The 27,906-nt window shown below is 35.2% G+C and overlaps 2 protein-coding genes and 1 pseudogene across 3 annotated transcripts; all 3 read left to right on the forward strand.

Moving 5' to 3' along the window:
* Positions 1-7,994: 7,994 nt before the first annotated feature.
* LOC125678152 (uncharacterized) lies at positions 7,995-14,625 on the forward strand. 2 transcript variants are annotated; one of them, XM_048916355.2, is made up of 3 exons: positions 7,995-8,350; positions 9,724-10,128; positions 12,298-14,625. In XM_048916355.2, exons 2-3 carry the CDS (start codon positions 9,732-9,734, stop codon positions 12,546-12,548), a joined length of 648 nt encoding a protein of 215 aa, XP_048772312.1. In that variant the 5' UTR covers positions 7,995-8,350; positions 9,724-9,731; the 3' UTR covers positions 12,549-14,625. The 2 variants fall into 2 exon arrangements, with proteins under 2 accessions (XP_048772312.1, XP_048772311.1); XM_048916354.2 differs by having other exon boundaries at positions 9,724-14,625.
* Positions 8,350-9,734, forward strand: LOC125678155 (uncharacterized). Its single transcript, XM_048916356.2, has one exon. It carries the CDS (start codon positions 8,409-8,411, stop codon positions 9,015-9,017), a length of 609 nt encoding a protein of 202 aa, XP_048772313.1. The 5' UTR covers positions 8,350-8,408; the 3' UTR covers positions 9,018-9,734.
* A 6,716-nt stretch (positions 14,626-21,341) lies between the features above and the next one.
* On the forward strand, positions 21,342-23,445 carry LOC125678153 (uncharacterized; annotated as a pseudogene).
* The last annotated feature ends 4,461 nt before the right edge of the window (positions 23,446-27,906 follow it).

Here is a 27,906-nt window from a genome sequence, read left to right on the forward strand (position 1 = left end):
GTTTCCCATCCATTAAAGACATCAATACTGTATCAAAGACGGACGAGACTGGTAAATTAATGCATATTACAGGAAAACCATTTATGTTTACAAATGGTTGGTGAATCTACATCGATTTCTAAATTGCTACGATGAAATAATCTATGTAATTGTAAGAAAAGGTATAAAAGCATATTTTAATAATTCTGAAATGTAACGGAGTTTGAAAAGCATGTGGACCTAAAATCATTAAGTGTTCTTGTAGTGAAACTTCAGGACATGCCATCAGCAAATTGAAGCAGTAATGAAGAATAAATAGACCACTCAGGGCTGTGACTGAATTCCTCAGAAATCGGAGGAAAACTGGTCAAAAAGGAAGGAAAACACCTCACCCTAACTAGAAAAATATAATTTTCTGTCACTTTGGACCCAGAGTGTTTTATTTTTCTAAAACATGAGCCAATCAGAGGATGTCCTCTGAAAATGGGGAAAACTCAGACCCCTGATACATATGATTACAAATTTCTTTAAAACATTTCCCTTTTCTTATTTGACAAGAGAATATTTGAATAGATGCGTATAGTACATTTATATGTAAATGTCATTTTCAATCTAACGCTTTTATTCGTTACTTTCCAAAATTCTTAAAATGTAACTCCACCTTCATGTGACTTTGCTTTATTATTGGTTTAAACATTAGAAAATCACACACTTTTCAAAACGTCATGAGAAAAACACATAAAAACTAACTGGTTAAAATGATAAATTTTTAATGTTAACATTTAAAAAAAATCTACTTTATATGCATGATAGACACATATCAAAGAAACCGAGTTACTGCCCTAGACAGCATTTCCTAATGCAGATGTTTATTAAATTTCTCTGAACCAAATAGTCTACTAATTTTCTTATTGTACCCAGTGGCGTCCTTTAGGACTTTGTGTTTTTCACTCTGAATGCTTAATTTAAACAGTATTTCATTATGTACAACATAATACGATTAGGCAGCAGGCAGAACCTGTATAAACCTTGTTCTTAAAGGCACTAGGTAATGTCCACATAATGATAAACGTGAGAGATTATATCATATATGATGAGATTATATCATATATGACAATAGATAATAATATCTCAATATAAATGACAGATAATATATCACGCAAAGTGCAATGGTAATAATTATAGAGAGTATGAATACTACATAATACATTTACAAAACAGAGAAATGGAAAAGAAGAAAAGGAAAATGAGGGTTGTTTAATGGGAAGTAAGAAAGACAAACAAAAGAAAGGAACCAAAAAGATAAAATCAAATTGACGAAACGGAGGAAGACATGAACACAAAAAGGGAATAAAGGGGGCGGGGGGGGGGGCACTGATTCAATAGGGTAAAGTCAGGCATATACATGTACATACATACATATACACTCTGTACATACATACATATACACTCTGTACATACATATACACTCTGTACATACATACATATACACGCTGTACATACAGATATACATAGATACACACTCCACAACTTGTACCATCAGACACACCTAGAGGTACATTTATGAAATGCATTTATAAAAATATTTTGCTTTCCAGTGTACCTCTGAACATATTAAAAAAATCTTTACATTGTCTTTGAACTTAAAAATCTCATCACTGCTCAGCAATAACTTTAATGATATAGGAATTTGCAGTTGCATTTCATTGATAGACTCTGATAAAGTAATTCTTTGTTCTAAACACTGAACACATTCAAAAGTAAAAATGTAGGGTGACCATGCCAATCACAAGTAGTATTATCTCCTAGAAAATTTTGAATAAATAATATCTGACAACACAGAACACAAAAAAACAACATCGATTGATTAAACCATTGCAGAGTTATCTTTGTTCCTAATGAATGGTGATGTAAAATATTAAAGAATAAGGCGTTAATGATACCAAAATTGAATCTGTGGTGAAAATATAAATAACATATTATTCTGGCCTTTTAACTCTCATCCACGGGCGCGCTTCCGGCGAAGAAATGCATCGATTTGATGGAATTCTTGCGCCGATCCACGTCCGCGTCTTCTTACCTTAAGTGGAAGAGTTTGGTTTGTGAGCAAACGAACTCTGGTGGAAGTTTGTTTTCAGCTGATGAAGAGCAAACCACGTGACTCAATTGAGTGATCATTGGAGCGAGCTCGTCGCGTCGCTTTGTGACGCGAGCTTTGCTCGCTATTAGGTTGCAGTTGTTATTTGAGCTACAGCCAATGAAGTTTCAGTATTTGGCAAACGTGTTCGATTATAGAAGGGATATTATTGAGTGTTCACTTTCTAGCGCACACTTTCACGAGGAAGTCGAGTTTTCTATTAATATTCTTATTAAGTTTATTTCTTCATTGTAAAATCCATGAAAATGGTATGCATATTTAATACATAAAAGAGTGAGGTTCCGCCACTCAATGTTTGCTTACTCTGCAACGGATACACAGGCTTCCATAGGGTTTTCAAACATGTTTTTTTTTTTTTTTTTTATCTATCACGGTTTTTCCTGGGCGTCAAAGGAGGCTTAGAATACGCGATGTTATATCAATGCTGCTTTGTTTGCATGTTTATTTGTGAAAAAATAAACCTGTCGTCAACCAGCATGGTGCGCTGTAATGCAATTTGTTTTCTATTATTATAATTGTTACATGCAGGTACAAAGTGTAGTGAAGTGTGGACTGGTAAATTATATACACTAGTAAACTTCCTATTCTACTTCATTAACATTATAAAATACATAAGTGTATGTTTATTGACTTTAAACATTTACGGTTCAACGCAAACTGATTGCCATGTCCTAATAGAACGTCAATCACAATGATTTTGAGCAAATAAACTTACCAGTCAGAAACCACTTTTAACCCAATGTCCGATAACAACCGAATAGACGATAACGCGTTTACCTGCGTGACAACTGTCATATTCTAAAGGTAGGTAGCAATTTATCAAAGGACGAAACATGTATTTATGATAGATTATGCGCCTCTGTCGTCTGCCTGTCTGTAATCATATTTGTTGTTTCTTGATTTCTTTATTTACTTCAACAGTTTTTAACAAAAACGTTTTCATGAAAGACTCTTATAGATTTTTTTATTCACAAGGTAAAAATTACAACAGACGTCCCCACTAAGTTTAATACACATACAGCTTTAACTTTCCAAACAAAGGTAATTGATCCTGCAGACGGGCATGCATATAATCACTTCTCTATGACTTTACCAATATTAATAAATTCGGTGTCATTACATTTTCCCACATAACAGCAAGTTAATCTCGGCTAATAAAACACTAAAAATCATTGGATATACAAACAAGGTTTTAATACCTCTGCTGACAAAAGGTGTGTAATGGGAACAGAGCCTAATATCAAATTTCACTATTATCGATATTTTACTCTTTATCTTAAAATACTCTGTATTATGTGTATATTGTTTAACCTACTAGCCTCAATGATCAGGATTTTTATGCTACATTACACCCAAAAGACAAAGCTTCACGAAGCATACACGGTGACTCAGATAATATATATTATCATACTACCATTGACATTTTATCGGTCAATACGATGTTCTAGTTATATACAACATTCACCGAGTCCGGGGGGTTGTAATATTTTACATTATTTTTAACGTGTATTTGTAAATTGTGAACTCTACATGGAAGGGATTCTATAAAAGCAATGAAAAATACATAGAGTTTACAGTGCTTGTTATTGAACAACAATCGGTTAACCGTTACCTTTTTGCACGTAAAATTTCCTTTTGATTGTTTTGTCTTTTGTTGTCAGCACAAATCAGTCATTACATTACATCAATGTTCCTTTATGTTTTCTGAAAATAAGCTATGACATTTGCAATTAGAATGAACAAAAATTCATAATACAGAAATTTAGAGACAAGAAGACCAGCCAAGGAGTAGTGACAATTATAACCAAAGTACTGATAGACGGTGGCGTGGGTTGGGAAAATCTTATTTTTGTCAACACAGTGTGTGCTAGTTTGGTGGGTCTGAATGACAAAATCTCGTTGAAGTGAAAAATATCAGTTATCAATGTAAATGACAGATAATAGGCAATGGTAAATACAACCAATAATAAACAAGATATACATGACGAAATATCACAATCAACATACATTTAATATCCACAATTATATGGTCCACCAAAGATGGGGAACTTAACACCCCCATATCAAAATTAACTTTCTGCAACATCATCTTCAAGTTTCATCGATCAACTGCCAACTAGACTATTCGCATATCTACCCCCCCCCCCTCCCCTTTTCCATAACTTAACAAATTATGCATCAGGGTGGGAGGTGGGGAATTTTTTTTTACTCTGAACTTGTCTAACCATTAAATTTAGAAATTTCTAAAATGCGCCAATATGCGCCCTCTATATGCAAAGTTGCGTAACTCAACAATGAAAATTACCTCCCCTTGCGCTAAACATGAACAGTACAAGAGAGATAACTCTAATAAGATGTACAAACCTACATTTTGCAAAAAAAGAAGTTTATTTCATAAACTCTATTTCAAAGTGACCTTAAAACAGTACAGTGATTGCAACTGTCTGAATGAGCAAATATTAATACTGATCATATTTGTAATAATAATTCGGTAATGGTAAAACAAGATAAACGAGTTCATAGACAGTTTATTCAATCCAAAAGAAGGAACATGTGCATGAAAGGCTAAGATAACGAACAGTGTCTAAAAATGAAGTTTCCAAAATTGAATCAAAATTATACCTTGTAAATGAGCAATTTGATTCCTTATGAGAGAAATAAAGGAACGCGAAACTCATATCCATGCACTGTTTTCCTCTTGAGCTAATAGGAATATATTTCCAAACTTTGAGAATGTAAAATGGAGAATGGTATATTATACAACTAAAATGCTGTCTGATATATTTCATATCAATTGTTAAGCCGTTCTTTACACAGTAATTTTTTTTAAATTGTGGATTACTCCCTTTACCTGATCAAGATATACATGTAGGGCTCACGGCATGTGTGACCGGTCGACAGCGGATGCTTGCTCCTCCTGGACACCTGTTACCACATCTTGTACATCTAGGGGTCCGTGTCTACCCAACTCTTATTTTGAATTCCAAATAGGAGTTACATGTATGAGATTGATCAATGTTCGTTATCTTCACCTTTCCATTAAACCATTTTGAAATAGCCATATGATTTTAACATGCTGTGTCATTAAAACAAATGAATGAGACATAGATGTTATTATTCTTATAACATGTTAAGAAAATTAACATTTTTTATTTCATGATCTGATTACCTGACAAATAGAATTTTATTGCGTACCGGTATGTATATATTATACAAAAGAATTTCACATTTATATACTGCGTTTCAAAAAATATTTCAAAGGAGTCATTCATCGCGTGCTTAAAATATTCTCATAAGGGTTTTTAACCTTCAAGTTGTTCTGGGACATGTTATTGAAAATGAATTATAATAGATTGATGAAGTTCAATATATATATTAACTAGAAAACTGACACGGTCAGCAAGGACCCAGCTGAGGGTTATTAGAGGAAAGTGACATATGTATTTCATAGCAATGTGTGGGGCTGGTGTATACGTTAGAATTAATAATATTCAAAGATACATTGGAATGAAAAATTGTGAAAAAGGAACAATGAAGTATATTGATGAGACTGGTGCAAATGTAAATTACTTCTGTTTGGCAAACACTCATGCACTCAAACACAACACAGTGCAATTAAATCTCATTGTAAGGTGATTGAAAATGGATAACTGGTACAAAATGTGTTACATACTATTCGAAAAGGATTATGAATTTGACATATTGATGTCTAGGAAAAGGAAATAATGACATCGCGGGGGGGGGGGGGGGGGGGTCTAAGCGTTTTCAAACACATTTTGATAGAAATGTTCTACATTTTTAAAAATAGAAATCTATAGAATATGTCTTTATATACTTAGGTGATTTCGAGATTTTCACCGACGAAAGTTCGGTAATGAATAAGGTACACTCATTTTGTATCTATTTTGTGACTTTCTTTATTAACAGGAACAGTTCTCTAATGTGTAACGTGCAATTAGTACATAATACAATGCATCGTCTCAAGCCACGGTCCGAAGTCCGCATATAGCATCGTACATGTTGGTCGTGGTTTGCGACGATGAATTCAATGAAGCAGTTCCACTTTGCAACCGGATGCAAGGTGAAGATAACGAACAGTGATCAATCTCATAACTCCTACAAGCAATACAAAATAGATAGTTGGGCAAACACGGACCCCTGGACACACCAGAGGTGGGATCAGGTGCCTAGGAGGAGTAAGAATCCCCTGTCGCATACATATCACAAGAAATTATCGTATATTCTATTGCAGAAGTATTACAGTTCTGAATAATAAAATCTTTTACCTTGAATATTCATTAGTAAAATACTCAACTTTTCATAAGATATCTTATCTCAGTCAGAGTGTGTTAGTCGTGTTTTCCCCGTATATTTTCTTTCTCAAATTATCTCAAATACACATGTAATGTCAACTTATCAATCATCTAACATTTCAGTCATGTAATCTCAATAAAGATTTATTAAACTCTTAAGACTTCTCATATGTTGAAATAGTTTCATCTATTTTAATCTTTAAAATGAAAGATGAAGATAACGAACAGTGATCAATCTCATAATTCATGTAAGCAATACAAATTAGATAGTTGGGCAAACACGGACCCCTGGACACACCAGAGGTGGGATCAGGTGCCTAGGAGGAGTAAGCACCCCCTGTCGACCGGTCACACCCGCCGTGAACCCCATATCTTGATCACGTAAACGGAGTTATCCGCAGTCAAACTCAGTGTGCCAAGAAAGGTCTAATAATCGGTATGAAACGAGTTAGACGGCATTTTGACCCAATGATGGGTTTTATTGACGAACTAGATAGTTATAACGACCATAGAATTTGCGAAATGCTGACTTTAGACAAGACTGTTGAAACCCCTGCACCATCAACGTGTTTGTCAGTAGCTTGCCTCGATTTAAAAACTTACCATTAGCAGAGCACGCGTATCGAATCAGGTGAGATATATAAACACCATATGCAAGTGATAATGGAGTATTGCTACATAAATATGGGAAGGTGACGATGGAGAAACTGAAATCATCCAATTATCATAAAGTTGAGTTGTTAGTTTGCCGTTAATATCTATTTCCAATAAAATATCTAAATATGAAGCAGAAGTGGACAATTCTGTGGTGTCTTTTACTTTGAGTTCACAGGGATATATCAATCAACATATGAATGAAAATTATTATTGTTAATAGATAATACGTCGTCGATATATCTAAATTTCGAATTGAAGGCCACAGCAAGAGATTTTTTCATTTCACGTTGGAAGTTTTTGAATAAATTCTGCTTCATAAGAATATGAAAACATGTCAGCTAACAAAGGAACACAATTCATGTCCATGGAAATTCCAACAGACTGTTGGAAGACCTGATCACCAAAGACCACGAAGATATTGTCAATGAGGAACTCCAGCATAATTTTTATTTCAACTTCAGAGTACATATGCGTGGCATCAGAGTGGTGTTAACAAAGTAATTTTTGGCATGATTGTTCACTATATATGAATATTTCCGTTTAACATTTTTGTTGATGCAACTGTCTATTATTTCAAAAGTCTAGTCTTTAATTTATCGTAAGGAATGGTCGTGTAAAATGTCTTGCAACAAATTTGAGGATTCCGAAGTTCCGAAGGGTATCACTTTTTCATAACTCAATGAGTATTTTACTATCTAATTCATAACTCAATGAGTATTGTACTATCTAATTCATAATCAATGAGTATTTTAATATCTAATTCATACCTCAATGACAATTTTACTATCTAATTTCAATTGTTAAAATTCTTTCTGGAAGCTGCCAAGGTTTTGGGTGATATTGCAAAGCGCAAAATGTTTTTAATTATTTAAGGTTGAAATATTATTGTACAATAATATGTTTTATGTCATCATTGTATCAAACAATCTATTTTAAAACTGATTCTATTTTTAAAACTTGGTTTTTATGTTTATTTTTAACCTGTTGAATTATCACCGAGCTATTTATAAATCGTGTGTCCTTGGCCTCATTGATAGCCAATGAAATTGCAGATAAATGATCACGTGATTGTCACTTTTGTTTAACCCTGTATGAAGAAGGACGCTTTTATGACACAAAGAGATTGTTTAATCGATAAGTTAATAGACGGAAAAGTTAACGTTCTGGCCGTGAACTTCAGTTTAACTTAAAAGTATTGCACGCGGGAAGATTTGTTCTTTAACAAATGCGGTTCCACTAAAACGTAAGTGTGCAATTCGTGATTTATTGGACCATGCGCCCGAGGTACTGACTACCCCAAAATGGCGGATCCTGTTGTTGTGGGCATCATAGGACATTCCTATGTAAAACGTTTGGAACGATTTATACTGCGAAATCCTGTGTATAAAAACTTGTGTCTGAACGAAGATCGTATTAAGGTGTGTTTTCGAGGTCAAGGCGGTTTGTCGGTATGTGGTCTGGTTAACTCGCCGAGATTGTGCACGTTTCCGATAGTCCCATCATTGTGTTTCCTGGAGATCGGGGGTAATGACGCTACTACTCGTCCAGCTAATGTGATAGCTCAAGATATTTGGTCATACGCAAACTATCTGATACATGGTTTGGGAGTTAAAAATGTGATTATCGGGCAGCTACTACGCCGGGACCCACGGAAATCTCCATTGGGCTACAATACCGAAGTACTGCAGATCAACAAACACTTACTTCAGCTAACTGCCAATCACGATCAGGTCCACTTCTGGAAGCACAGAGGGTTTTGGGACAACTTGTCGTACCTGGGGCGCGATGGTGTTCATTTACAAGAGGTTAAGAGTGAAGATTCTCCAGCACCTATGGTGAAATACCTCAGGAGCATAAAATATGCAGTGCATAACAGAGTACAGAAATTTAAGGCCAGTTATCACTTATAGTAGTTAAGAATGGCATTTGTAACGAATTTCAGGCCTATATTTTATTTTGTTCAGGTCTGAATCTAATGTTGTTGAATATAAAAATCTGTTTGTCATGTGCTAAGCTTTAAAGTTTCTAGGCACTCTTACTCTGATACAGGCTTTTAAAGAATTTTAGTCTGTACAGAATTTGCTTCTAAATCTCTGAGTACTGCAAGTCTACTTTCATTTGAACATTAATGTACAGGGTTTTGTAAGATTTCTAAGTCTGTATTCTGTTACAAGCCTGCTTCTAAGTATTTGGGCATGTACGGAATTTTATGAATTCTAAGTTAGCAGGATTTTAGTCTGCTTGTAAGTACGATCTGTAATACAGGAATCCACATGTATACAGATTTTTAAGATTTCAATGTTCTTATTCTGATACATACCTTTGGGTTGTACAGAGTTATAAGAAGATTTCTAAGTTTATATTCTGATACAAGCCTTCTAAGTATGTAGCCTTGTACGGAATTCTAAGTTTGCAGTTAGCCTGCTTCTATGTAATACAGGAATTCACATCTTATAAGGTGTACGATAATTCACATGGCTATAATTTTAAAAAGGTATTTTGAGCTGGGATCAGTTCTAACCCACTTGCCATGAAAGCTCTTTTTAAGCTAGCGAAACAGGACATCTTATATTGAATAGCTCTATAGAGTTTTAACAAAATTTATATAATTTTCAGAGAAAACCATGCCTAAGCGGGCGTCAGTCAACACACAAAAACCAGTATCAAAGAGAAAGAAATCTACGGGGGCATCGGCGACGAATGCCGAACCTGTTGAACAAATCGACTATGATTTATTAGCTGCCGCCATCCTAAGACAAACACAGAACTCGAGCAACAGCTCTATGACTCAGGGTAGCAGCTACAGTGTGGATCATACTAATTTATCCGTGTGTGACATATACAATACCAATGTTGACGATCAGGAAGTGTCTACATTGGATGTTGCCACTCAACAAAGAGTAAATAACACTGCAACTAAGAATCTTGCAAGCCTGTCCCCACCAGCAGAGTCCCAACAACCTACAGATTCAACAGCATCTGTGGCTAAATTGGTTAATGCGTTATTGAATCAAGACGCAGGTGAGCCAGCAACAGCACAAGTTAGAAATGTAATTTCTTTGTCCGATGGGATTCCTCTTGGTGCTGCAACATCCCAACGCTTAAAAGCTAAGGTCTGGGCAAACCAATTTATAGATTTAAGTTTGTTGTTGCAACGTCGAGAGGAACCTATATCCTTGAGTATCACAACTGGGTCTGTAACGGGACAGCAGGGGCACTCAAAACCAAAGGCGCCCCTGTCTATTCAACAGTGGACTGACGCCTTTTTGATTTTCATGGGGATTTACATAGAAAAGCTCCCAGACCAAGCCCCCCACTTCTTAAAATATTGTTACTACATAAGGGAATTGAGTAAACTTTTAGGAGATAAGGCGTGGAGTGTATATGATGAAAACTTTCGTATGTTGAAAGAGTCCACTGACTTGCCATGGCAAAAACCGGTCGAGGAATTACGAATCAAAGCTGCCTCCACTCATTATCAGTTACAGCAGCCCTTTCGTTCAAGCACAGGCAATAAGCCTATCAAATTCTGCTACGCATTCAACAATGGGGACCAATGTATCCACAACCCCTGCCCTTATACTCACAAATGCCAAGCATGCTCCAGTTCCCATGCAAGGGTCAACTGCAGGGTTAGAAAACAAAAACAACCAACAAATTCAACCGCTAAGTCCTCATCAAGCACCCAATCAGCTTCCTTCTCCAGTCAACCCAAAAAGTTTAAGTAGCTTTCTAGCTAAGTATGATGGTAACCTTGCTTCTTACATCATAAACGGCTTTACTGATGGTTTTAGATTAGGGTGTATATCTGCCCCTTCACCATGTGTACCCCAAAACCATAAATTCACTTTGGAACACCCAGAAATTATTAAACATTATATACAAGTGGGTTTAAGCAAAGGACGTATTGCTGGCCCATTCGCACACAAACCATTTGCAAATTTTGTTGTATCCCCATTGGGATTGGTCCCAAAAAGCAATACAGGAAAATTTAGGGTAATTCATGATCTTTCTTTCCCAAAAAACCAATCAGTCAATGCTAATATACCAAAAGAAAATTCGGTAGTGCAGTATGATTCCATAGATCAAGTAGTTCATTTAGTTCAAAAATTTGGGCACGGTTGCTTAATGGCAAAGACAGATATTGAAGATGCATTTCGCATTATCCCAATCCACCCATCTGATTATTATTTGTTGGGATTTACTTGGGAGGGTCAGTTCTATTACGACAAATGTCTACCTATGGGGGCAAGCAGTAGCTGTAAAAATTTTGAATCTTTTAGTACAGCTCTACAATGGGTAATGGAACATGTTTTTCATGTCTCTGGGATGTCGCATATTTTGGATGATTTTTTCTTTGTGGGGCCCCAAAATTCGGTTAGTTGTAGGAATGATCTTGCCAGTTTTCTATTTCTGTGCAAGTCAATTGGTGTACCGATCAAGATGGAAAAAACTCGATCACCTACAACCAACATTGTCATTTATGGAATTGAAGTAGATTCCACAAAAATGGAGTGTCGGCTCCCGTTAGATAAAATCCAAAAAATAAGCGACAAGCTGAACGTATTTAAAAGGTGCAAAAAGGTCACATTGAGAGACATGCAGTCTATCATCGGTCTTCTAAATTTTGCTTGCTCTGTTGTGGTACCAGGTCGTACATTTCTTCGTCGTTTGATAAACTTGACATGCGGCGTAACAAATCCAAAATTCTACATTAGATTGAATAAGGATGCTAGGGCCGATTTAGACACCTGGGCTAAGTTTATTGACCACTTTAATGGAAAGTCAGTATTTTTGGACAATGTTTGGGTAACATCAGACCATCTCAGCTTATACACGGATGCTTCTGGTGCTTTTGGATTTTCAGCTGTTTTAGGTGCACAGTGGTTTGCATGTGAATGGCCAATTGAATTGGAGGATTATACTATTTGTGTAAAAGAATTGTTTCCAATTGTCCTTGCTTTAGAAGTGTGGTCAAGCCAATTTCAAAATAAAAAGGTTTTGTTCCTATCAGACAATATGGCTGTGGTAGAGGTCATCAACAAGAAATCCTGTAGGGATAACTCATTAATGAGATTGCTTCGTAGACTTGTTTTAGTGTCATTACGGTTCAATATCCATTTTAGATCAAAGCACATACCTGGGAAATTGAATGTTACAGCTGACAGATTATCCCGTTTTAAATTTCAGGACGCCTTTCGGGAAACACCACATTTACACAGTCAACAAACAAAAATTCCAGCGGAACTGCTTTACATTTAACAAACTCAGCACATAGACTTCTACAAGCTTCATTGGCCCCATCAACAAGGAAAGCATACCAACACTCATGGCAGCTTCTCCTTACCTGGGCCAATTCCATATCATTACCTATACCTTCCATTACACTGTGTAATTTTATGGGTCATTTCTTTAAACCGGATATTCACCAAGCTCAATAGCATCACACATTTCAGCTTTGACATACATCCATAAAATTTTAGGATTGCCAGATCCAGCTCAGTGTTTCTTGGCGCAAAAGATGCTAAGAGGCTGTTACAAATTAGGTCCAACAGTAGACACTCGTCTACCAATTACTGGTGAAATTTTAAAAAGCATAATAAATGCATTGAGTCATACAGTTACTAATCAGGCCCAATCATTATTACTAAAAGCTTTATTTCTGGTTGCATTCCATGGGTTTTTCAGATTGGGGGAATTAGTTGTTACATCAAAAACACAGTCAGTCAGAGTCATTCAAAGATCAGATGTGCATTTTGAGGCAGTAAATGGCAAGCTGAAGCAGGTGCAATTAGTCCTGCGAAATTTCAAAACCATTAAGTGTGGGCAACCACAGATTATTACCCTAGAAGCATCAGTCAATACTAATGCATGCCCAGTACATGTTTTATTCAACTTCCTGAAACATTATCGTCATTCCGGTGGACCTCTTTTCCAGTTTTTAAATGGTTGTCCTGTGTCTTATTCCTTTGTAGCACAAAAGTTGAATCAAGTTATAACATTCATTGGGCTCGATCCAAAACAATATAAGGGTCACAGCTTTAGGATTGGAGCTGCTACTCATGCCTCTAAGCTGGGGTTTTCAGAGAATGCTATTCAGAATATGGGTAGATGGAAGTCTGATGCTGTCAAACGTTACATCCGTTTGGGTTCATTTCCTGTCACACTTCATTGATGAAAATTCCTTGAACACATATTTAGGGATTTAGAGGTAGTCTAGTCATTAGTTATGTCAGTATTAGCATACTATCCCAGCCAGTTAGTAGTGCAATTTTTGTCTAAATTCCAACCCCTTTTTTCATCGTAGTTCAGATGATGTCTGCTACCACCTCCAGGGTCTGTAGTTCAGATTATGTCTGCTACCACCCCCGTGATTTGTAGTTCAGATTATGTTTGCTACCGCCTCCATGATTGGTAGTCCAGATTAAAATATTGTAATAAAACATTTTCCCATATACTTCAGTGTTAAATTCTAGGTGAAATAAATCAAGCAGTAAACAAAATTTTGAAAATTCCTATAATGGTGGATTATTTTTATTTGATGAACCCTTCAAAATGATATCATGATTACAAATATTCCACCATCCATTTATTAGATATGAAATATGGTCATTATACATTGAATACCTTAACGTAGGTCGCGGGTTTACAGACCTTTTTTTTCTCACTCGAAAACCCCATCTGAAAATTTGACCGATGTATCTTGTGTCACAATTAATGTATATATTTCCCGATTATAGCTCCATAGATGTTAGGATCTTTATCATGTTAGATAATTAAATATCTCAATGTGTTTCCATAGTATGCGAATCGTTCACCAGGTATGCTTGAACATTTAAATCCCGTGCAGTTAGTTTGGGTGTAGCAATTGCCGGGTGCGGACGTGTTTATCCGCATTGATATTCATGTATTTCATCTAGTAATAGTCATCAAGTTTTGATACCTTGTGACCAGAGTCCACTACTTCTGAGGTAAGTTTACTCATTACTTCAATATTTTTATTCCACATTTATTCCTAAAATGGCCAACGTACAAAGTTCTTTACAATTTATATTAGAATTTACTGTGATAGTTCTTGTGAGTATACAATACATTCATATGCTATTTTACTTCAAATGTATATGTACTTACCTAAACGTATATGTACGGTGTACTGTTCATGCCAGAGTATTGGGAAACGCCCAGAGTATGCAGTAAAATGCAGTGTGTAAAGTGTATATGCAGTAAAATGCAGTATGTAATGTGTATAGGCAGTAAAATGCTATTAAGTATAGTATAGTATAGTATAGTGAAGTATGCAGTAAAATGCAATGTGTAAAATGTACCTGCAGCAAAATGTAGTCTGTGTAAAGTGAAGTAAAGTAAGTGTTGTATGTGTATTGTAACAGTATATCTGTAATTGTTTTTACAAATTTTATCGTTACAGATCCCTTCTTCATTTGACTCCTATTTGAAAAACGGTAAAGGATGAACATTTGTGTATAACTTGAGTGTATTAAAACAGTATAAACCTTAAAACTCGTCTTCATAGTTTAATGCCTGGTGTCCATCCTGCGACATCTTGACAATGTATATACTGCTCTGTGAAAATTATTTTTCATTCAACAGTACGGTTTTTTTAGTAATTACATCTTAAATACACCATTGTTTTCACGGTAGCGACACTGTTTCCATTGAATTATATAGAAAATAATAGTGATTTACTTTATTCATTGCATAATTCAACTTAAAATCGACAGAATTTGGTACTGTTCATCTTGATAATTTTAATATCAAAGCGAAACAAAAATAATTTGAAAAATATTTATGAAAAAAATTTATGGGGTATTCGAGTTGGTTTTTTAAAGAAAAAGATGTCAAAGTTTGATAAAAACCATCAAAGCAACAGATTTTAACAAACGTTACAAATATTTGCGACGTCATTCAACAATGTTATTCATTTACTTTACATGCATCACTTTAAAAAGAACTCAAAACAACGTTGACTCCTGGACTTCTGGTTTTGAAGGGGAAATCAAATATGTATGGACAAAATGATCAATTATTTACAAAATGTCTATCGCAAAATTTCTTAATATATATAAATGTGTACATACATTGCGCTATATATCTAAATTGTGTTGCGCGGCTAATCATTGAATTTTTTTTTATTCTTTTGCGACCTCATGCTCGCATTAACAATGAATAAACTAATATAGACTATATGTAATAGTGTAATTTTATTTTTAAATCCCATTAAGGTTAATTTTTTAATTTCATATGCATGTAGTTTAATTATGTCTTAATATTCTAACCAGAAATATAACTAAAGTTGTTTCTATTTTACAATATATTTATGTAAAAAAAAAAACAAAAACAAAAAACAACTCACTAACACATAGAAATGTTCACTTTCCCAAGCCAAATAACCCTTCGAAAACATGAATACGGTTTAAAATTAATAATTATTTTTAACTTATATTGCAGATTCACTTAAAACGTCAGCTATTTTTTCTTCTAATTTTCGCTTGTTTTAGTTCGTATTCTACAGATTCGAGGGGAGATGTAATTCTAGCTGATAACTTTGATTTTACCTCTTACTGAAAAAGATTATATGGATGGAAACTATTTACTACTTAAAGCATGTATTGAAAACCATGAAGTATTGATATGTAATGTTTATAGTCCAAATAATGACAGACCGTTCTATTTTCATAATGTGCAAAAATACATTGATGATATACAGCGTTTAAACATTATTTGGTGCGGTGATTTTAATCTTTTCTTAAACCCATATTTAGATTATCACAATTATAAAAGTACTAATAACCCAAAGGCAAAAGGACAAGGTATTAGAGTTAATGGAAAATTGTGGTTATAATGATCCTTTTAGTCAGCTACACGAAAATATTCGCGGAGGAAAATACTCCATTAAAGCAAAGCCGTTTTGAATTCTTCTTAATAGCTGAGACACTTTTGTCTGGCTTAGAAAAGTGTAATAGAGAGTCTAGTTAATCAGACCATTCTATCATATATCTTTTAATGACTTCAAGAAAGGTATAGGTTTATAGAAGTTCAATAACTTTTTATTAAATGAAGAAAATTTCGGTTGAGCATTACTGAAGAGACATTATTTGTCGAAATGCGCATCTGGTGCATCAAAATTGGTACCGTATAAGTTTTACATTACGACCCCTGGGTCGAGGCCTCTACTGGTGGACTGTTAGTCCCCGAGGGTCTCTACAGCCCAGTAGCTAAGTACTTCGTTACTAGCTTGAAAATACGGATGTATATTTATTTGCTGTTATAAAATTTAGAAATTCATTTCAAAATTAAGGATTATCTCCCTCATGCATAGTTCTTATCCTTGGACGAATTTGGCTCCTCCTGTTTGGCACGCTGTTTTTGGCTATATTTAGATCTAAAACTTCATAGTTATTTCGGATTTCAAACATTTCGGTTGAGCATCACTGAAGAGACATTATTTGTCGAAATGCGCATCTGGTGCATCAAAATTAGTACCGTATAAGTTTTACATTATGACCCCTCGGTCGAGGCCTCTGCTGGTGGACTGTTAGTCCCCGAGGGTCTCTACAGCCCAGTAGCTAAGTACTTCGTTACTAGCTTGAAAATACGGATGTATATTTAATTGCTGTTATAAAATTTAGAAATTCATTTCAAAATTAAGGATTATCTCCCTCATGCATAGCTCTTATCCTTGGACGAATTTGGCTCCTCCTGTTTGGCACGCTGTTTTTGCTATATTTAGATCTAAAACTTCATAGTTATTTCGGATTTCAAACATTTCGGTTGAGCATCACTGAAGAGACATTATTTGTCGAAATGCGCATCTGGTGCATCAAAATTGGTACCGTATAAGTTTTACATTATGATTCCTGGGTCGAGGCCATTGCTGGTGGACTGTTAGTCCCCGAGGGTCTCTACAGCCCAGTAGCTAAGTACTTCGTTACTAGCTTGAAAATACGGATGTATATTTAATTGCTGTTATAAAATTTAGAAATTCATTTCAAAATTAAGGATTATCTCCCTCATGCATAGCTCTTATCCTTGGACGAATTTGGTTCCACTAGTTTGGCACCACTGTTTTTGGCTATATTTAGATCTAAAACTTCATAGTTATTTCGGATTTCAAACATTTCGGTTGAGCATCACTGAAGAGACATTATTTGTCGAAATGCGCATCTGGTGCATCAAAATTGGTACCGTATAAGTTTTACATTGTATCGAAGATATTGTTTAGAAGTTAAGAAGCAATATGCTAAGGCTGAATACAATTTTGACAACAACACACAACGTTTCTAATGCTAACATTTCCTTCTCTTTAAATGATTAGCTGATTTTGGAAACCTTACTATTGGAAATAAGAGGTAAATCCATTTCTTATGCTTTCTGTATTTCAATAAAGAAAGAATGAAAGGAGGAAAAGGACTTAATTAAAAATATCAAAGCATTGCAAGAAAATGTTTGATAGTAATATTGCTGAATTGTCAGGTTAAAATCAAGATTTAGAAAACATACATGTAAGATAGGACAAGTTACATGGTAATTATATAAGTAGAGCCAAATACCTTGAAGAAGGCGAAAACCCATCAAAATATGTCTATGCTTTACAACCCAGAAATTGTACTAGATAAATAATCCCTAGATTGGAGAATAATGAATTATGAGTAATCTTAATAATCTGATATCTTGAGGGAAACAAAACAATTTGATGAACAATTATACAAGGAAATCCAAAGGAAATAATTCCTTTGATTTTAACAATGAGTCAAGCTCTAAAGATATTACGAAACTTTCGAATAAAGAATCGAAATCAATAGAAGGGGAGATTAGCATTGAAGAAACCTCCAATACTCTTTAACCAGGATCGGATAGTTGTCTGTCGAATTCTTCAAAATGTTTTGGAAATATATTGGTAAATTCTATTGATTATGGATATGGAAATATTATTTTATCAATTACACAATGACAAGGTATTATTACATTCCAAAAAATAGGTAACATTCCAAGACAATATCTAAAGAACTGGAGACCTATCACTGTGTTGAATTCTGTGAAAAGGTGAAGATAATGAACAGTGATCAATCTCATAACTCCTGGCGATACCAGAAGTGGAATCAGGTGCCTAGGAGGAGAAAGATTCCCCAGTTGACCGGTGTCATCCGCCGTGAGCCCTATATCTCGATCAGGTAAACGGAGTAATTCACAGTCAAAATCAGTGGCCAAGAACGGCCTAACAATTGGTATGAAACACGTCAGATGACAGTTTGTATTGGCAAACTACATGTAGGTCGTTATAACGACCATAGATTTATTTCCGAAATGCTGACTTTAAACAAAATTGTTGAAACCCCGTGTAAATCAACTTGTTTATCAGTAGCCTGCCTCGATCTAAAGACTGATCATATGCAGAACAAGCTCTGTCTATAAAATTGCATCGGGTTCAGTGGCTGGTAGAGTGAAACGGTATTTAGATAAATCAACCAACCATGATCATTCACATTGATATTTGGGGAAAATACAAGGCTTATTCATAATAGTATGAATTACATTCATTGATTGTTTGTGATTTTACGCCGTTTTGGCAATATTTCAGTCATTTAACGGCGGTTAACTGGAAACTATTCGGTAGTGTATTTTGGAGTTTCCCTGAAGACCCCCAGTGAGCCGACCCTTTTTCGGAAATCAGGGAAGCGATCTTTTGAGTGACAAGGACTTGTGATCCTTGACACGGAACACCGTTTAACGTACCATTGTTCTTGGCAGCGTAAAACCGCGTAAAAATAGGTAGTGTTTATCCCTTTGCCAAACCCTAAAGTGTAGAAATAGGTAGTGTCAATCCCATTGAGAAGTGAGGGTCGCGGGTCTTTCGGATATGACTTTATAAACGGAGGTCCGTGTCACACGGGTGTTGGTGCGTTAATTTAAAAAAAAAAGCTACACTGCTACGGTCAGGAGTGCAAGGCATAGGTCTGTGGGCCCACGAAGGGTCACAATCGGCACTATGATACAGCCAAAAGTTTTGACAAAATATTTTCTCAATAAAAGATGCCGGTAGTTTATGTATGATAGTTTTTCAAGGTGGTGAAAATCTTGGGAGTTTTACATTAGTGTATCTGAGATCTACTGCCCCAAGGTCATCCTTTAAAAAGTGTATGTTTGCTGAAACGCGACCGACCCACTCAAAACACCGCGACTCATTTTTTAATGTTAATTCTGAGGTTGTTGTTTTTTAAAATCAAGATCGAGATTTGAAAGGAAAAAAAATCCAACATGGCGGACAAGTCCATGGTCACGTTTTCAGTGACCGTCAATCGTTTCCAAGAAGTGGGTAAGAAATGAATAAAAAGACACGAGGCAAGAAAATGTAGAACAGATTCATGGTTCAATGTATACGATATCTTAACAGAGGACATACTCGTAAGTGACGATATCCCGCCTAAAACGGACGAAGAATTTGAAAATTGGGCAAGGATGGTTGTTGCTGCCAATCCACAAACCGATGCTATACATCATGATTGTGCTTACGAACAATTTAGTGTCTTGATAGATTTGATAAACATTTAAAATACGTAATTATTGATATTGATTGTGAGGGACTTGGGTCACCATTAGTAAAAGCTGAAACTGGGCCAAGGAGAAATGCCTTCGACATTTCGATGCAACCACCAAGTACCAAACGAGCTCCTAAATTTTCGGTTGACAAACCACGATTCACAGGTAAAATGGAAGATATCTAAATATATATCAGTTTTTAAATCGAGGCAAGCTACTGAAAAACACCTTGATGGTACAGGGGTTTTAACAGTCTCGATTGAAGTCAGCATTTTGTAAATTCTGTGGTCGTTATAACGATCTAGTTCGTCATTACAACCTATCATTGGGTCAAATGCTGTTTGGCGTGTTTCATACCGATTGTCAAGCCGTTCTTGGCACACTGATGTCTTCTTAGGCACACACAATGATGTGGGACTACGGATAACTCCGTTTACCTGATCAGGATATAGGGCGCACGGCGGGTGTGACCGGTCGACAGGGGATGCTTACTCTTCCTCGGCACCTGATCCCACCTCTGGTGTGTCCAGGGGTCCGTGTTTGCCCAACTATCTATTTTGTATTGCTTGTAAGAGTTATGAGATTGATCACTTTTCGTTATCTTCACCTTTCATATATATATATATATATATATATATATATATATATATATATATATAATTATTTCAGTATGGAGCAAACTAAGAAGTAATTTACACTACTTAGCAATTCCTTTCTATATTGCCTATATTAATAAAGTATGAATGGTAGTCATGCCTTGTGTACATTCCGTGTGTAACAATAAGCAGATATTTATTATTTACTAAGGGTGAAACGTTATCATCATTCACAAAAAAAGAAGGTATAAACATACCACGGGGTCCGTGTTTGCCCAACTATCTACTTTGTATTGCTTATAGGAGTTATGAGATTGATCATTGTTCGTTATCTTCACCTTTCATAAACATATCACGGTACAAATAAGGAATATTTGCCTTGTTTGGGTTGGTTACATGTATGCGTTTATAATTGTTGAGCGATTTAACGGCTTAGCGTGTATATGCGTACAATTACCATGTGGGCCAATCACTATCAACTCATAACCCACCTAAACAAGACAGTTATTCCTGATATGTATTAATTTACATTTTACTGATGAATTCTGATGAAATAAGTTGTATCTTTACACCGAACCCGAGCTACACACATTTATCAATTTTAGATAAGCTATTGTGATATCCTACACAAAGTTTTTACAAAGATGTTGAATTATGAGCATGCTCTCTGACAGATCGAGAGTTTCTCAGTTCAGAAGAGAGACATAAATTATGTACAAAAGTAACTGCGATACATATTATGTTAGATGCACTGTCGGAGTTGTGTATCACAATATATGGTACGCATCAATGATATTAGCATCGTTACACCCATAGTATTTACTGATAATATTAAAGAGGACTTTTGGTAGTTTAATACATGCTGTTGTTGCAGAGCAAATATTGAAATCCATTATCGCAAATCTCGCTTGAAAGTATATACTACGGCCGAAACAGTTATGCGTTGTATGACGACGCTATTGGATTTGACAGTTGATCTGGTTGAATCCCGGGTTGCATTCTATAAAACAAGCATTTTAATTGGCCGATTGGTGCCCGCCCACTTTTCCGCGGAATTAGATCATTTCAGGTTAACGCATCGCAATGGAAGGACTAGAGAATTATCTGCGAGAGATTGACGACGGCCTTGTATGTTATAAAGAAGAATTCGTAAAATTAGCAGTTAAAAGCGATGTCACCTTAAAGTACCTGAGACCCTACGAAATGGAGGGGATGAACATCCCTCCTGTGTACAGACGCATGTTGGTGGAACGTATTGTAAACTTGCAAACGCAGAGTACTAAGGCTAAATTGAAACAGCAGTGTATAGAGGATTTTTGTGCACAACCCAAAACACCAAAAACGTTTGCGGTTCGAAAGTCCAGAACAATCTGCTCGGGCCATTATTTCTACTGTCCCGGAAAGACGTGTCCAGTCGCCAGCTGCAGCCTCAACGCGTGCTCCGGAAAATTTCCTTGAACAAGAAGTTGCTCGACTGAATGAAGAAAGAGATACCCTTTCCGTCCTATTAGTTCATAAAAAAGATGAACTGAATGATTTAAAACGTAAACCAAATGCACTGTCGGCCATCAATATCCCGGGAAATCCAATCACGACATCGTCATGCGACAACTGTCATCGGAAGGGATATCGATCAATAATGAATCGGGGAAACAAGTCCTGTGAGGGGTACCATGTAAGCGGTCAGAAAGGAAAACACCCAGATCACAAGCAATCAGTGACCGAGGCAGGTTAACGCATCATCAACACACTTGGTTACACGAACATATTGCATGTAAATTAAATGAAATATTTAACTGTCGACTTAACTACATTAAAGTATCAGAGTACAAAACATTGGGTATATAAATTAATTATATATACTGTATAATATATTGAGAACCTGTGCCCCTCGACATACAACAAATTTTATCTACGGTTCTTGAATCTATTTATCACAGAATTATGATTGAAAAATATCAAAAAGTTGATGTTTAGGGGGCGAGATCAAAAGTTCAATGTCTAACAAAATACTAAATTCACATGATTTTCATCAAGCCCCCCCCCCCCCCTTCTCCAAAACTTGAATGTTGAAAAAAAATCGTATTTATTGCTAATTCTTTTGTTTATTTATGAAAAGAAACATTTCAGTTACCACTAAAGTAATTCCCATGTAAATTGCACTTTTATAAATGTAATTGTCAAAAACTGGATGTCATAACACCCCGCTCCTTCTATATGAATTTTGTTTTTCACCTGACATCAATTGTTTGATCCTGCCCCTAAATCTATACCTACTAATATTAATTGATTTATTCTATGTTATAGGTTATAACATGCCAATATGCCTTGAATTTATTTATCATCAACAAACTATGGCAATTTTATTTCAAGTAACGAAAGAAATAAATGATGTAGAGAGGAGACTCAAGAACATCAATGATGAACTGAACAGTATTAAAATGTTCCAGAAGCATAACAACACAAATTTTATCTCTGTAATGCGTCTCATCTTGAAATCTTTCTTTTCTCTGAAATATGAAGGCAAAGATGGAGCTCAAAATTTACAACGAGACTTGAGATACATCAAGATTGCAACCAATGGGCAAATTCCTGAAAATCAGACTCTTGGATATATTAATAACCTCATTACAAAGGGAAAGTCCAGGGTATCTGGCACAGTTGCCAACTTCGGCACACCACCAATATGATGCCAGATCAGAACGCCGAAATCGAACCAACCTCCCCTGGTTATACAAGCCCACCATCGTCTAGAACTACACTTGCACAACAACAACAACCATTACAACAGACCTCTCCATTTCAAATGGCACAGTACAACCCATATTTCCACATGACATCACCTACTACTCCTTATCAGTATGTCATGTACCCAAATCACTGGAATTCAATGTATGATGTGTATGGAAATAGCTATACGTATCCAACAAATCCTGCCACATCTTCCACTGTGACAGGTCCCGAATGCACTGCAAATCCGTCATTACCTTTGGATTCACCACCTAAAAACCCACCATTGCCAAAGGACATATAAACTGAGAAAATGAAACATTTTCTTGTTTAAAACAATGTTATTTTATTCATGTCTTTATATTGGTAATGAATATTTGAGGTTGGTAAGAAACAACCGAAGGATTTTGTGGTACAATTCATTGTAGTTTAAATGATGTGTTTGATATAAAGTCCAATTCTGATATACATGTATTAAGACATAATACATAAGATTTTATTTGTGAAGGAGTTTGGTGTTATTAATGTCAAATTATTTTCTTCCATTTATAAAATTTAAAGTGAGTTCTAAATAATAAACTTTAGAATAATCAATTTCTTGAAATATCTAATTCATGTCAACAACATATTGGTGTTAATCCCTGCAAATGGATTTATGTTTTGGGAGGTGGGGTATTTCTGTCTGTCTTCAGAAATAATTTTTTCTGGACATGTTATAAGAAACAAGAACATGGATTTTTCTGAATTGTATACTCTATTCAAGATACAACCTGATATTTTTATGATGATTGGACAATTTTAAACTTTAATGGAATTGGGTTTTGTTTTGTTTTGTTATGGCATGATATCTGTGAGACTAATGTACTGGCTTAGGAGGGAATATAATGTAATTATCATGTCCATCTGTCAATATCACGTCCATCCATCAGTCCTTCCCACCATAACTTTTATAATTTGAAACATCAAACTTGCACTTGGTCCCCATGACCTGAGGGTGTTATGTCCCTGACATCATTGACAAAGGTCAAATCAACATGGCAATGGTATTTACAGGTATATTTTTGTTAGGTGTATATGATAAGTACCTTCTCAGAAATAAGTAAACATAGCTGATTTGATTCATTGAAATATACTGACAAGAAAAAAACCCATTATCAATAATAAAACTAAATCCTATTTTTAAAAATAACTGGAATTTTCAAAGATATTTTTGAAAAAAGCATTACTATCCTTGTACCTTTTCTCATTAAAATAAGTATATACCTGATGAATAATAACACCTTTGATATTTCTATATGAAGTCAACTTAACGAAAAAATTGTGAGTGTGAAATAATTCAAATTAAGGATCTTGAACACTTCGATTAGGAACAAATGTTGATAATTATAAAATAATACTATAGGAAATAAAGATGATTTGGGTGAATGACTGATGATAATGCCTCAAGTATCCCTGTCCATGCAAGTGCCCACATAAATACTATTAATTTGATAAATACCCCTTCTCCATTCCTATCGGACTGAAAATTTGTAATTGCGAGTTGTCCAATGACATACATGTAGTTACAATACATTTCCATTATTACAGAAAAAGTTATACCACTGCATTGAAAGAGATTGCAAGATTAAATTAATCCCAATCTAATGCAAAATGTACAAAAATTCAGGATACGTATGTGGCCAAGATAGATTAGTTTTGAGAGCACGAAGTAAAGTATAATATATCTTAGTTTATATGAATAATTTGAATGTTTTTTATCTTCGTTGTCCAATGGAAAGAATTTGAAAAAACACACACAAAATAAATGCCCCTATTCAGAAAATTTCAAAGTACTTGGGACATGTATTAAGTAGGGGACATACTGTCTCAATGTTGATGATTGATGCAAGACATTCATTCAGCAGGTACTGTGGAGTCATTAGACTTCATGGTGGCTGGACAATGCGAGTCTCCCTCACTAACGAATTAACGTTCTCTTTGAAACATGAAATTGAACAATGTTTAGTTGTTTTTTTTAAAAATTGTAACGCCAATAAATTCAATATTATTTGGAATGTTTGGAAAAACATTTTTCATCTTTTTCGGTATCAACCTTTTTTTTTTTTTTTTTTTTTTTTGGTAACATACAACTTATTCTGTGTGTGAATGCATGTATAACATCATCCATGATGAATGCCATTTGTAAATTACAAAACAACAAATGCAAATTCTAAAAAATCTCAACGAATTATGAAAAACAAGTAAATCCATGAAATTATGTCCCCAAGATTCTGTGAAAAATTGACAATCTACAAATATTGGCCCTTATGAATTTTAATGATTCCACATTATTTATTTTCTGACTTATTAATAGATATCTCAACTCCTGTGAAGATACCAATGTTAAACAAGTACTGTATATTCTCTCGAGTTCTTTGAGTGAAATTACTAACAAATGTTTAAATCGAATAAAAGACAAGTTTTCACAACATCATTGCATGCCAAACTCAACAATATGAACACAAAATATTACTCCTTTCTTGTTTTCAAGTTGATCATTTTTATATAAGTAAAGGAATAGATCAAATTATCACTTAAGTGTTAATGTTTTAATGTTGTAGGCAATGAAAAGCAACATGATTCAGTCTTATTAGTTTGGTTGAATTGGCAACTTAATGAATGTTGGAACACATTAGATAATTCTGTAATAATAGAAAAATGCATCATAATTCATTTTATTTTGTTCATAAAGTTTATAGACCCACAAAGTAAAGAAGTCATTGGACTTGGATGAAAATTGCAAGAAGCATTACTTATAACCACATCTTTTGAAAAAAGATGGCATGTAGCGTTTCAAAACTGAATAGTCAAGTGCATTCACAATAGCTAGTTCAGGAAACTGTGATACAAATTTCTCATTTTGTTGCAAACGTTGTCTCATCAGACCAAATACACATTCTGTGACGTTGAACTCGGGACTGTATAGGGGCTGGAAAACTAAATCAACGCCATGGTTGGCCAATACATGTAGTTCTTTTAATAATCGTTCTCCTTGTCTTTGATGGTGAAAACCACAGTTGTCCATAATTACTACATTACCACGGTTAAACATACGGTTCCCAACTTAATTTTTTTTTCGACAAGTGCTTCATTGAAAAATTCAATCATTTCTAACGCATTTGAAGCTCCATTTAAAATGTTAAAGTGATTGATTCCAAAGATATCACAACAGACATTGACAGTAAATGTCACAGAACTTGCATATTGTTGCACTTCAATGTCGCGCTGACTTTTGTGTGCATGTCCGTAAGATCGATTCCCGGAAGTTGCAATGATAGATGCCTCGTCAAAAAAATGTATCTGTGTATAATTATAGTTTAAAAGTGTTGCTAAAAATGTGTCTACCCTCTGTTCATGGCCTGGTCATAAAGTTTCAGCAGGGATAACCGTCAACTTTTTATGAGAAAAACTTAATTCGTATTTCAACACATGTGATATTCTTTTCACAGATGGTACATTGTCAATAGTACATATTTGTTCATCCAACAATTTCTGTCGAATTTCTCTACAAAATATTGATGGTTTCTTCTATTTCTGGTATTCGATGAACTGCAGAACAGTCTGTGTAACTTTCCGGGGCCGCAAAGAACTTTTTCTTTCGGTCTTTACGATTCCATTTCTTTCATAAGGTCAACAGGGGATGCTTACTCCTCCTAGGCACCTGATCCCACCTCTGGTGTGTCCAGGGGTCAGTGTTTGCCCAACTATCTATTTTGTATTGCTTGTAGGAGTTATGAGATTGATCACTGTTCGTTATCTTCACTTTGCATGTACGTGCGCATCGCCCCGTTTGTTCGCCAATGACTCTTTAACTTTTACATTGCAAGTACAACTTTATTATAAGTTTTCTTTCTTCCTCTGTCGTTTGTTTCCACGTCTTGGGCGCCATATTGTCAAACATGTGTTCGAAAAATGGGCGGTTCTATAAAAATGCGCCAATCAGAATCTTTGTCGCATTTCGCAATTGTAAAACGAACTAATTTGAAAGGTAGTGTCGTCACTGAACACATTGCTATATCTGTCGTAGTGTATACTTTCAAGCGAGATTTGCGATAAACTTTATGAACAATCTACAGAAGTGTGACTATATCAAATATCTTTAAATCTTTGGCTAATACACTGTGCGACCAGGTTTTGCGGGTCGATGACTGGATACGATGACCAGATATGTATTATAACAATCAGAATTTTTTCAGCAAAGAGCAGACTTTACAATGATCTAATTGATGACTTAGGATTGAGCTTTCTTCTTCACTCAATGAGGATGAAATGAGAAAACAAGTACTGGCCTTTGGTACATGTATGTAGATGGCAGCCATGATAAAATTATAACGCTAGATTTGAGCAAAGCAAAAGAATTCCAGAAAGGTATATATATATTTTGAAAACTCGTGCAGTAAATTTAGGCATTAAAATGGAAATCAAGGAAATTTAGTGTAAAATATATTATATTTTTCTCTCTAAAAGTGGAGTTGTTAAAGGACAGTATGGCTCACATGTATTGATATTCTATCGATTGTTCATCTTATCATTGCTACTTCGTCTGCCCCGCGTCTCTGATATAGGGTCAGCAAGTCTCATTTACTTTCATTTACAATCAGATTGCGTTTTTCATTTTCTATACAGAAAGACTTCCGGTCACTTCTCACAGTTCTATTAGCTCTCAAGTGAGAAAAGAGTCCCTGGCCTTTAATACATGAAGTTCATACGTTCATGAATTTAATTAGATTTGAACTGCAAGTCACACTACTATCATTTACATCACGTGACCTTTGATTTTGGATGGGAATGGGGGGGGGGGGGGGGTGAAAAAAAGGTAAGGCATTGACAGATATGAACTTTGTTACAGAACCAAACTGCTTTCTATATTATTGAAATT

Source organism: Ostrea edulis, chromosome 2, assembly GCF_947568905.1.
Source record: "Ostrea edulis chromosome 2, xbOstEdul1.1, whole genome shotgun sequence".
In the NCBI taxonomy this organism is placed as follows: domain Eukaryota; kingdom Metazoa; phylum Mollusca; class Bivalvia; order Ostreida; family Ostreidae; genus Ostrea; species Ostrea edulis.

Excerpts from the sequence above, each read along its gene's own strand:
- LOC125678155 (XM_048916356.2), top strand. The coding sequence starts at position 8,409 with ATGGCGGATCCTGTTGTTGTGGGCATCATAGGACATTCCTATGTAAAA.
- LOC125678152 (XM_048916354.2), top strand. The coding sequence starts at position 9,732 with ATGCCTAAGCGGGCGTCAGTCAACACACAAAAACCAGTATCAAAGAGA.